Source organism: Aptenodytes patagonicus, chromosome 12 (assembly GCF_965638725.1).
Source record: "Aptenodytes patagonicus chromosome 12, bAptPat1.pri.cur, whole genome shotgun sequence".
NCBI lineage: Eukaryota > Metazoa > Chordata > Aves > Sphenisciformes > Spheniscidae > Aptenodytes > Aptenodytes patagonicus.
The window spans coordinates 3,524,129-3,536,545 of NC_134960.1; the positions used below are offsets into that span (position 1 = coordinate 3,524,129).

General features: G+C 51.8%; 1 protein-coding gene across 7 annotated transcripts in view; it reads left to right on the forward strand.

The window, feature by feature from the left end:
- The window catches only part of TCF7 (transcription factor 7), a 75,452-nt gene that overhangs the window by 43,872 nt on the left and 19,163 nt on the right, over positions 1-12,417 (forward strand). For all 7 annotated transcript variants that reach the window (XM_076349810.1, XM_076349803.1, XM_076349806.1 and 4 more), the window contains exons 4-5: positions 7,038-7,170; positions 10,305-10,395. In XM_076349810.1, coding sequence (XP_076205925.1) covers positions 7,038-7,170; positions 10,305-10,395 — 224 coding nt within the window. The remainder of the gene's footprint in view (positions 1-7,037; positions 7,171-10,304; positions 10,396-12,417) is intronic.

A 12,417-nucleotide genomic window follows, 5' to 3' on the forward strand; every position in this document is an offset into this window, starting at 1 on the left:
AAAAACAGTCTGCAGTGGGTATTTGGGGTGATCTTTTATTGCAGCATCTCTTGGTGCAACACCACAGGGGAACAAGGGGTGAAGGTGTCTGCTGACACGGTCTGGGGCCCCAAGCTGGGAGATTTTATCAGAACTTGGAGGTGCCCTGAAACTGTGCAGGGCTGGATTTGAGTCAGAGGCTCCGGGTCCCCGAGCACCCTGAATGACAGTGTTGCCCTGCGAGCCCTCCCAGAAGCAGATCCAATGCTGTGGGATGTACCCAATAATGTCCCTAATAATATGTCCCTAATAAATAGCTAATTTGGATTGACTGTTGGATAAAGAGCAAAAGGCACATTCCCCCCAGTAACGGGTACCTTCCCCAGCAGCAGTGCATGCTCAGTGCAGCCTGACCTTATACCTTTCTTTCTGTGGCACGATGACTAATTTTGCAGTGAAAAGGAATGAATTCCTCATTGAATCAGCAACAGCAAAATTTCATAAGTTTTGTTTTTCATAGCCGGTGCCTCGACTCATCTCGCCCTCTCTGAGAAGTGACGTCGAAGCAAACACATTTGGGGTGACTTGGGGCCAGACTGCAGTTTGCAGCACGTGTGCTGCACCCAGGGCTTTCACCCCGGAGACACCCGAGCAGGGCAGAGGAGCACAGAGATGTGCTCAGCGCTCACCCCATCCATCTGACCGCTCTGAGCCAGCACTGGCCCTGGGGGCTGCTCCCAGAAGGTGGACACATGGCACAGCCGGCGGCACGGGGCTCTCGGGCTGCCGAAACCCTCCTCTGCCTTGGTTGTGTCAGCTGCTGGCGTGGCACAACCGCCAGCCCAAGCTGCCATCCCTTGGCCGGGCCCCTCGCCCCACGCCGGCCGCTGCCGGGCTGGCCCACGGCTTTTTCGTTTCGCTATTTTTGGGGCCGGCAATGTGGGAAAATTTGAAAGTGACGTGACTAATCTCGCCTCACCGCGGCTCGGCTCCCCGGCAAGGCTGGAAACCACAGCGCTCTCCCTGGCCACCGGCTCGTGCGCCAGGGCGCTTCGTGCTGCCGTGCCGTGAGAGATGAATCCTGCACCCCCCGGGGTGCTTCCAGCCTCCCCTCGCCCAGGAGGCAGCCGCCAGGGCCAGCACGGCCCGGGGTGATGGGGGCACCTGGCTCCAGGCATCACAGAGGGGTTATGGGGCTTTCCTCTCCTTGCAAGCTCATCTGCATCTGTGGAGGGGCTGGCAGGAAGGCCGGTGGCTCCTGCGGTGCAGGGCTTTCTGACAGGCTGGTCCCTGTTTTGCTGCCTTTTGGGCTGACCACAGGGATTTCAGCTGTCTGGGGTGTTGGCCGGTGCCTTTGCAGGCAGGGTGTGATTGGTGTCTGGGAGCTGAGGTTCATGCAAGGGGCAGGCAGCACCCCATTATTCTTCATGGGGAGCTCAGCACCCCTTGGAGTCATGTCCCCAAAGGTGCTGGGCCCCAGCCACGCTGGTGCTGTGCACAGTCCTGACAGTCTGTCCCTGTTCCCTGGCCTGCAGGGTCCCCATGTGCATGGGGTCCTCTATGTGCGAGGAGTCTCCTATGTGCACGGGGTCCCCTATGTGCAGGGCATCCCATATGTGCATGGGATCCCCTGTGTTTATGGGACCCCCAATGCCTGCAGCCTCCCATGTGTTTCAGGTCCCTTATGCGTGTGAAGTCCCCTGTGCCTGTGGGGTCCCCTATGCCTATGAGATCCCCTATGCATTCGGGGTCCCCATCAGCTGGGAGCACCCCACCTCTCTGATGCTGACTCTGCAGAAGTTGTTCTCAGCTGGAGCCCGAATGCCGGAGCTGCTTTCCCGCAATGAAGCCCCAGCTGGCTCATCTGCAAACGCACAGCCTCTCATTTCAGAGTAGCTGTTAAAGCATCTTGTAAAAAAAACATACAGAAGTGGCGTAGCAGGATTAAGATGTCCAGAAATCCTGTGGAAGAAACTTGAGTGGGGTTTTCCCCACTCAGGGTGGGGAGCCGGGTGATGCTGTGAATGATACTCAGTTTTTGCACATTCAGAATTGGCCGACGGCGCAGTACGTCTCCTGGGGGCTTAGGGCTGACTTTTATAAAGTGAGAGCAAATTATTAAATTCGTTCTATTATTTCAAACATACGGGAAATCTGTAAAATGTAAGTTTCTTTCCTACAAAACAGCATCATCTATGTGACTTTGCCTTAAAAACAAACTGTGAAAAAGCCAGCTTTTCACTTAGGTTGTTTTTGTTCAAAATCTGGGGAAAACGTAAAAACTCTTGAAATACAGTCATCGAAACCGAGAAGGGGTTATTCCTAGGAAAGACGCTTTGTGCCTGTGTGCAACAGGGCAGATCAAGATCAACCTTGTAAGATGAGCTCCTTTATTCGGTTGGTGTAATCTGAACTGTGGCAGACAGGTTTACTCTTCTCCTTTAATGTATTAAACAACTCGCCATGGTGCGGGTCGGGTACGCAGCCCCCACCGCCCCGTGCGAGGACCGATCCTGGGTGCTTGGTGCAGCCATCGTGAAATTTAGCAAAACCTTTTTTGCTAAATTGGGCACCAAATGTTGGAAGGGGCAGTAGAATTAAGCTGCTTGATTTTAGTTACGAATTGTCTTCTACCAGAAAATTAGTTAAAAAAATTCCCACCCGTAGGAGCAGCAGTGCAGCCCAGCACCGGGAGGATGCTGGGGTCCCCAGCAGCCACCCAGGCAGCTTGGTGTGACCACTGCTGCTTTTAATAGCTGCTCTCAATTGTAGCAAGGAATAGTTTTCACGGGTTACAAAACATTCACTTCTTTTTTTTTTTATTCGTTTCTTTTCCTAAACTGGTCCAAGCAGAAAAAATTCTTTACGATTTTTTTCTAATACTTTCACAGAGCTAAAAACCCAGAGTATTGCAGTTCATGGAAATTTTTTGGTTTGATCATTTCACTCAAATCTTGGCTTTTGACCTGTGCTACGTTTTGCTAAGATTAGCTTAGGAAAAAAATTAGTTTAAAAGAAAAAAATTCTGTCAAGCCAGCAAAGTAAAACTACTCATTTTTAACATGTCACCACTAAACAGATCAGTCTTAAAAAAGGAGTCAAAATACTTGCTAACACGAGGTGCTTTCCAGAAAACGTTTGATTACAATCTCTCACCATTTTCTAATGAAAAACCCACATTTTGCTTAAAAAAACCTCATTTATAGTTCTGATCAACCAGCACCGTGCTGGCAGGCTTGGATAACCCCACGGCTGCTGGTGGCCGGAGCATGCTGCAGCCCAGCTGCAGCCCTTGCTGGGCACGTGTAATGTGGGATGGGAGCAAAGGCGAAGGATGCTGTGCCTGACCAGGCACCTCGGAGCCGAATAACGTTGCGGCTCTGATGGTGAGGGTGATCCTCATGCGAAAGACCTGCTGGGTTTGTGTGTGCTCAGCGAAAGGAGAGTTTTCTAGCTAGCCTCAAGCTGCTATCGCAGTCAGACACCCGTGCGTGAGCGGTGAGGTCTCCTAATTTTGCCTTGCCAACAATTAGTCTTTCTTAATAATTAATGTGACTGCGTTTTCTTTTTGCTCATCCAATTACCTCTAGTTATTAAAGTCACTTCTTGGCTTCAAAGTGGGAGCTTCTTCCCTCACAGTCTTTTTTTTTTGTTTAATTATTTTCAGCCAGGTTGATGGGGGCTGATTAATGCCAGAAAGGTGATGCACTGCAGGGTCGGTGTGTGCCCCAGCACTGAGCAGCACCGGCTGCCGGCACGAGGCACACGGGGACCCGAGCAGGCACCGCTCACCAGGGAGGTGGGCGCTCAGGAGAGTTGCAATTTAGCAAATTTGAGAGGGGAAAAAGGCCCTCTAGGCTTGCAAAACCCATTCTGCTGCTCCGTCCCCTCTGGATATACCGTTCTGGTGTTGCTGTAAATGCTGTACATTTCTGTAGCAAGGTCGTGGTTGCACAGCTCATTCCCCGACCTGCCCTCAAAGGGCTGTGCTGGGAGAGGTGAGACAAAGCTGTCCTCAGACCCCTTTCGTGTCCCACCGCAGCTGCCAAAGGGTGGGAGGTGCCTTGGGGTGACTCGGGGTTGGGGCCGTGACGCTGAGCACCAGCTGCGTTATTTTGGGCGGGTGGGTAGCGAGCAGCTCCGTCACCACTGCTCTGAGTTGTACTGAAACACGGCTTTAGGGAGGAGACTCAATAAGATGCTTCACCAAACCGCAGCGCATCGCCCCGATGTCCCGACCAGCACCACCCCGCGTCCTCCCAGGGGAGCTGTGAGAGGACACCAAACCAACTGCCCTCATGTTAAATCAGTCCGCTGGGCAGAAAACATTTACACGGGATTAATTTTATGGCATAAGACATTGTCAGCTGGTAAGTTCTGGCTTTGAAAAGCCTCTTCAAGGTTCATGTGCTGCAGCCGATTTCAGAAACTAAATCTAGACCTTGTAAAAAAGAGGAATTGATACCATTTCTCTGGCGTACAGGTTTCTATAAATGAGGTATGATTTCATAGCAAAGATGCGTGTGGCAGCCACAGCGCATCTGGTGAAGACCAGGAGCTGCGGACATGGGCATGGACCCCGACGATTAGCAGCTTCAGTGTTTAAACTGGGGATCAACACTGCATGAGTCTTCTCTGTTTCTCCAGATCTTTGTGCAACATTTCCTCCTTCCCTTGGTTGGTTCAATCTGGGAGACGGGTTCCTGTAACGAACTCCCGAATGGAGGAAGCGGGAGGGGGATGAATAGCCTCTTGCAGAGATTTTTGTCTTGCCTTCCTCCTGAGCATCCTTCCCCACCAGCTTTTTATGACTTTAAAGAGTAGGAGAAAAGTTTTTGAGCAAGGCAAATGCAAATGTAGAAGGCACATGGAGAAGGCCAGTTCTTCTTACAGGTGGGAAACAAGATGTTGAACTGATGGAAAATCTGAGTAACTGAGCTGCAACCTATTGTACCACCAAGCTACCATGTTCTGCTTTGATGGGGAAGAAGGACAACCCATGCCTTTGCTGTAACCGCACGTGCTCTGTGCTTTTCACTGTTGAGGTATCCTGTGGATCAGCATCAGGACTGTTCAACTGCCTTTGTAGTGGTCTGTGTCTTCTGTCATTGCTCTGAAAGCTGTTAACAGTCGTGGGGCAGCGAGGCTGGCTGGTGGATGGTGCTGTGCTTTGGATCAGGCACGGTGTGAATGGGAAGGAAAGATCTGCCCCACTTTGAACGGCAGAAATGCTTAAGTTGAGGTTTTCAAAACAGCTCAGCATCAAGCTCGTTCTGCTCCAGTGTCATGTAGAACTGCATATCCCTAATTTAGGCTTTCTGGCTCTTAAATAAGCTAAACCATAGCTAATTTTAGAAATATCACTGAAAAGCTGTTCTTCATCTCATTTCACAGGCAAGAATAGTGAAAGCTCAGATTTCCAAACATGTGTTTAACTAAGCAGGAGCCAGCCCAGTGCCGCTCTGGATGGGAAAACCACATAGCCCATGGCCCTGCTGTAGGACAGGAACGCCTGTACCACACCAGTTTGTTCTGGGGAGGGGGGTTACATTCCCAGTATCCCACTGGACGCAGTAAATCTACACCTGGTAAGCATCAGGAATTAGGGTTTTCATTCATTCTTAAATGCAAACCTGCATGCCTCTTGGTTTTTATTTGCATGAGCAAACCTTTGAGGGAAAGACAAATGTAAAGCGGTGTCTCCATCGGTCTGTTTTCCTTTCCGCTTCATGGGTTTCCTCCTCAGAGCAGGGATGCAAAACGCAGGACTTGCCCAGGGCTCTTGAGCTGCTGGGCAAACATCTCGCTGCAGCAGGGAGAGGTCCAGGGCAGGTCCTCCAGAGCCATCGGCTCCAGCTGCACCACCTCCACCAAAGCCAACTGGCATTTCGTGCTCATTCTGCCTAAGCAAAATCATTACCAAAGTGAAAGGCACCAGTGAATCAAGTCCAGAGATCGTAAATGACTTGTCAAAAGTCACGCAGCAAATCATCTGTAGATGTCCTGGTGGGACACAAGAGGTCTGGCTAGCAATACCGGGCTCCTAGCCCCTGGAGAGCTGTCTTACCTGGTCCGTTCTCATTTTCTCCCTGTTTTGGGGTGCTGTCAGTTCCTGTTTCTCTTTCTGGATTTATCTGGGACGAATCCTAACATTCCACCACCAAGGCAAAGTCAGTTTGGGTTTAAAGGCAACCATGGGCGAAACCGGGCATGTAGGGAGCAGCTTGAGACGCTCGAGGCAAGGAGGCTGGCAGTAGACGGCAGTGTGTGCGCGTGTGTGTGTGTGTGTGTTTTCCTTACAGCTGTGCAGCTCTTTTGAACAGGTTCCCCTCTCTCTGCTCCAACACGCAGAAGTACTCCCAGTTGTCTTCACAAAAAAGCACCCTTTTACAAAGATGTTGGGCTCCGATGGCCTCGCCGTGCGTAACCAGGAGTAGCTGCAAGAGGAGATTGGATTTTTCTTCTTTAAATTTTCCTGGGTTTGTTGCATCCCTAGTGCTGCCTCAGCTCCCTCCAGTCCTTCTCCCAGTGCTGGAGCTCGGACCCAGGGGAATTTCAGCCTGAGGGCTTGCTGGTGACCACATCACGGTTTCAAAGGCATTGCCTTCAGTGTGGCTCTCCCTGCTTGAGAGCCCCCCTTAGGAAAGCCTGAGCATGGCTTTCAGAGTGAATGTGCAGGATGTGGAAGTCCAGATTTAGACCCTGTGGTAGCACAAGACAGAAAACGAGCAATGCATTGGGTAACATGCTTGTAGCATTCATCCTGGAAGGAAAGATACTGGAAATTAATGAAAAATAGTTCTTCTGAATTTTGAAAACTTCATGTTGATTTGAGCTGTTTTCCACCTACCCATGCAATTGTCTCCAGCTGTTCTTGCAGGGTGCTGCAATGTTTATTTAAGTAGGCAAGGGCTTTTTCTGGTTTGCCCTTGAGAGACACTGGGGACTTTCAGCATTTCCCAGCCTCACTTGCAGCGACAGGACTGCAAAGGGCACCAGCCCTCCTTGCTTATGGAGCTCGATGATTTCTGAGCCCTCTCCCTCCTTGTGTCTTGCAGTCCAACAAAGTTCCCGTCGTGCAGCCGTCCCACGGAGTCCACCCGCTCACCCCGCTCATCCCTTACAGCAACGACCATTTCAGCCACGGCTCCCACTCGCCCCACTTGCCCGCCGACATCAACCAGAAACAAGGTAATGGCACCGCTGGGGATCTGCGCGGTGGGAGGGGGACAGTGCTGGAGACCACTGGGATCAAGGCTGCCACCTTCCTGGTCCCAAATCAATGGGAAAAGCAAAGAGCTTTGGTCAGCAGGGGCATTGCTTAGCAGTAGGAGTTTATTTAGCTTATTGGCAATGCTTTGTAATCCTGGTCAAGGGGAGTTTGATATCGAAAGTGCCAACCCTGCTGATCAAGTGTGCTCAATTCTCTGTGCAAGCTGTCCTGTAGCAGACCAGAGCCTGCGAGATGATGCGTAAGAGTCAACCAGAAAATGGAAAGTAATCTTTCCCTTGACTCATACCCAAACTGTTGTCAGGTTGTCATTTTGAGAAAATAAAGGCTTGAAACAGGAAATATTTTGACTAAATAGGATCGGTGTCTGATAGCTAACTGGATTGTTATATGTGTGTGTCCATAGCCACACGTTATGTGGTTGTCACACGGTTTGGCTCTTTGGGTTCCTGTGTGAGTCCAGGACACGTCAATTAGCTCGTGAGGCTACAGAGGAAAGTACAGTAGGTAGAGATTAAACCCTGAACTGTAAAATATAGGTATGTGCACAGGAATTCACCCCAGCCCATTATTCTTCGTGGGTTACTGGCAAGCTGAGTGTAAAATCAAACTTTTCTCAACCTTACGTTAATGCAACAGCATCTTTCAACATCCGTTGAGATTACTCAGGCTTTTGCACAAACCTGGTCTTGATTTCATGTGAAAGCAAGCAAATTCACAGTTTTGTGTCAAACTACATTCAGGAAGGGATTCAGGGTCCATCAGAGCCCAGAAATCAGTGCGAAAATGGAGGCACAAAACCAGCTGTTGTGATTTGGGCAAAGGCCTCCACCCAAGAGTGATCCAAACTGTCCTGGAGACATCGGCTTCGCTGAGTTAACATCATTGCTAAAATGATGGGGTATCGAGGGTGCTCTTGGCTGGAGGACATGCTGAATTATCCCTGGTCTGAACCCAGAGGCCACGTTCTGGACTCATCAGGGATGCTGGTGGGGAGGATTTAGGTCCGGTGTAAGAGATACCCAGGCACATCCTGGTTTTCTTCCAGCCAGCACATTGCTTGTCAGCCACCAGAGCATAATAAACTCAGCAAAAAAATATGAAGAGTTAACAAAATAAACCTATTAAAAGCTCAGCTAATGACAGATTTCTGAATCTCGAGAGGAAGCGTGCAGATTTCTAAGTCTCCGGGGAAGGTGACCCGACAGACCTTCCTTCACGCTGCCTTTGCAGATGCCTTGCAAGAGCACTGCCCCCTCCAAGAGCCCCTCGCTGTGAGCTGCCTCCAGGGACTCACTGGAAAGCCTTGAGCAATACGGGAGCAGCTCACCCAAGGATGAGCTGGTTATATCCCTCCGTGGAGGCTATAATCAGCAGTGGAGTAGTCCCTAAACATTCGTCTCTGCGGTGGGTCAGTAATTCTGGGAAGCTGTCCTCTGGCCGCACACCCGCCTGCACCCTCAGTGCAGGCACTTTCCAGTCTCCCCTTCCCCATTTAGCCTGTACATTTACGTCAGAGGCAGGGGGAGTCTGTCCATCCCGGCGACCCCCCAGGTCCTATTTATGGAGAGGTTCAGACCATCGTCCTCAGCTGGGACCTGCCTCCGTGGTGCAGCTGTGATCAGCTTTGCATCCCCCATCCCTACACTGCTGGGGCGAGGGTTTCCTTCCCCGTTCATTCTGGACGTGTCCCGTCTCTATTTTCATTGCTGAAATATCTCCCTTTATCACCTAGTGTAAGCGCTTGAGAGTCGCTGTCGTACTCATTCTCACAGCATCCCTTTAAAGTATTTCGCAGTAGCCCAAGGACACACAGACAAGGAAATACAAGCAGGATCTTCTGGTGCCCCAACCACTGGGCCAGCGAGAATAACTTGTGCTCTGGCTTACGCAACTTGTATTGTTGGAGGTCCAGATCTCAGAAAATCCTGGCAGCTGCCTAATGCGGATGCTGGTTTTGTTTGACCTTCAGGGGCTGCTGCATCCCACTTGAGTACAGCTGTAGGTAAATCTCATGCTAAGTTATATATTCCTTTCGGTTCAGTTATATATTTATTTTAGCTAACTCCTAACAAGATGTTTGAAATCTGTTGGTGTCATTCCTAATTAATAATTTATCATTAATACACCTAGGAGATTAATCCAGACTTCTGAGTTTGCAAACTGCTTGCAACTAATCACCAATTTATTCAATGTATTTATTGCCCAGGACAGCTGCTGGACAGTCTCTGTACACGATTTTTTGTCTGAGGCTCGTTAGCAGTCAGCATTACACGATGCTGCGGCAGAGCTCAGCCCCAGCTCCCCTCCAGTTTTCCAGTCCGGGGGTCAGCTGGGGGCTGCTTTTGCCAGCAGCACCACGGTCGTCTGAGTTCCACCCGCAGCCCCGGCTCCGCAGGCTGTTTTCAAGTCCACATAGTAACGGATAGATGCTGCGGCTGTCTCCTCTGGCCATGCCGCCCATGCCAGCAGCTTTGAAGATCACGCAGGGATTCCCCGTGCGAAGGGTGAATTCCCACCTGGCACCACACCCACCTCCGCCGTTCCTTGGCACCCACAGAGCCCGCAAAACGATTGCTTTGAACGGGGACTCAAATTGTTTAAAATCAAGATAGAAGTGATGCCTGCTGGAGCATCCCTGCTGGCCGCTCACGTGGGGTCCCGGGGGTGACTGATGGGAAGGGGCTGTAGGAACGGCTTTGACCATCAGTTGTGCACCTGAACAGGCTCTCTGGGAAGGGCAGAGGGATGTCCGGAGTCCATCAAATCCTTACCAAAGCAAGTTGCTGCTTGTCCTCAGGGTGGCACGGAACAGGGATGATGCTTGTGCAGGAGGAAGCTGCTTTCCCCACCCCGTTACACCAGTGTTTGTGATTCTGCAGCAACCTGGATGACCCACCACATCCCCACAGTGAGAACCACAGCAATAAAAAGGGCAATTATAATATCCTGCCTCTTGCAGACAGCTATTTCACATATATGCCCTGCTGCCCACAAGTGCCCGTAGATGGAGCAGCCAGGGGGTCAGGAGCAGTCCAGGTCAGCCGGGGAGCGCGGTGCTGGGTCCAACTCATCTCCTTTTCCCTTCTCCCAGGAGTGCACCGTCCTTCCCAGACCTCAGACATCCCCGGTTTCTACCCCCTCCCTCCCGGTGGAGTTGGACAGATCACGCCGTCGATGGGATGGTGAGTGTGGAGTGCTCGGCCCCGCGCAGCCCCCAGCCCACCGGCTGCTCTGTACGGGGGACGGTTTATTGAACAAACCGTGTGCAGCCGTTCTCCGTAACCTCCACGGTGCTTTCCCCTGGCTTCATCCCTTCTGCGTGCTGTGTCATGGGGAGGAGGATTTAGCCCTGATTTAGAGATGGGGAGCAGATCCATGGAGAGGCTGAAGGCTTTGCCCCAGCTGGGCCATTCCTGGAGCGAGGTTACAACCTGCCCGATTCAAAACCACCTCTTGCCTTACACCTAGCTGCCTGTGCGGATTAGGAAACCCAGGGAGAGCTTCCTACCCACCTCTTCTAATCACAAGAAAAGCCTCTCTTTTTGAGTAGGAGGTAATTTTCTCCCTCGCTGGGGTTTTTGACACAACCCGTGCTTTCCCTGAGCATGCTGCCGGTGTGGCGTAATCCAGCGGGATGCTCCATCTGCCTCTCGGGGTCTGACACCCGGGGAAAAAATACACTGTGGCATAGACCTGCCCCGGCAAACAACCCCGGTACCCGCAGCCTGGCTGCAGCACAGCCGGCTTGGCAGCACCCGCTGCCCCAGGGGGGACAGGGAGGGAGGGACCATGAGCTGGAGCACTCCCAAAAAGTCCCCCCTGCATGGGCCAGCCCTGAGGAGCATCCCACAAAGCACAGCCCGTTGGGAAACCTGCCCCAGGGACACGAGTTAAAAATACACCGGGGTGTGCTCCGTGGTCATTGCCACTGGCTTTTGTCACCGTGATCGTAAGCACACCGAGGGAGCAGGTCTGGCGGGCGGTGCCGTGTGGGCATCGTCATTCTTCAGATTAATGTTTAATCCTGGTCGGTGACGCAGGGACCTTGCAGAGGCTCGCGGGGAGGCTGGTGGCTGCAGGCAGCGGGTCGGGGTAGCTGGGACGGGGGGGAGAGGGCAGGGAGGGCGATCGCGGGGGCAGGCAGCCAGATCCCCCCTGGTGCTGGCTGATAAAACCCCAGCAAAGCCTGGCGGAGACCTCCAGGTACAAGAAGGTATTGCAAAATGGGAGAGGCGAAGTATGTTAAAACACAAAGTAAAATGTTAGCTTTTTGTTTTGTTTTGTTTATGAATTTCATGTTCCAGATATTTAACCACAAGGAAACAGAGGCTGAGGCCTTTGATACAGAGTTCGGCTTCAAAGAGATTACATTTTGCCTTCTGTGCTAAATCTGCTACTCTTGGGCGATGAGTTAACTCCTCATATGATGTGATTCATCCTCAGGAAAAACAAGTACTGGGGTGACTGTGCTATAACATGAAAAAAATAGTTGGGGGTGAGAAAGGAGCCTGTTTGCCAAATGCAAGGTCCGCTCTTGGGGTGGGATGCTGTTAAGGGCAGCCCTGGGCGCGCAGAGGGGAAAATGTCTGGTTTGCACGAGGTTTTGTCGTTCAGTTGGTGGCAGAGGGAGTTTGCATTGCTGAGAGCTGCTCCAGCATCTGCGGGGTTTGGCATCCTCAAGCAACCTCGTCAGACATGTTCATTAGTGACTAACAGCAGATACGGTAAAGCAACAAACGGCAGACCAGCCTGACGGAGCAGAGAGCAGCACCTCGAAGCGCGTGTGTCTAATAGAACCTTTGCTCATCCTTTTGCCTGCCCAAAATTTAGGGAAAGAGCCCCAAAACCGCTCCCGAAGTGTCCAGTCATCAGCCAAGGCTCAGCACGTCGGTGCGGGTGGGTGCAGAAGTGGCAGCGCTGACCCCCGTGCAGGAGGCAGCGGGCAGCAGGGACTGCATGCCGGGGATGCTCGTGCCGGGGATGCTCACGCCGGTGCTGCCGAGCCAGGGTGGCCACGTGCGGGAAGCAGCTTTCCCTCCGTGAGCTGGCGGGCAGGAGCTGGGCAGAAACAGGCTTTGTTCTCGACGAGTGCTTCGGGAGGAGGAGCTGCAATCACTCTCTCTGTAATTAGCTGGGATGACAGTCGGATAAAAGTCTCCGAGAGTCCAGTCGAGTGAGTTTTGCTCGTGGGAGCCTGGCAACAA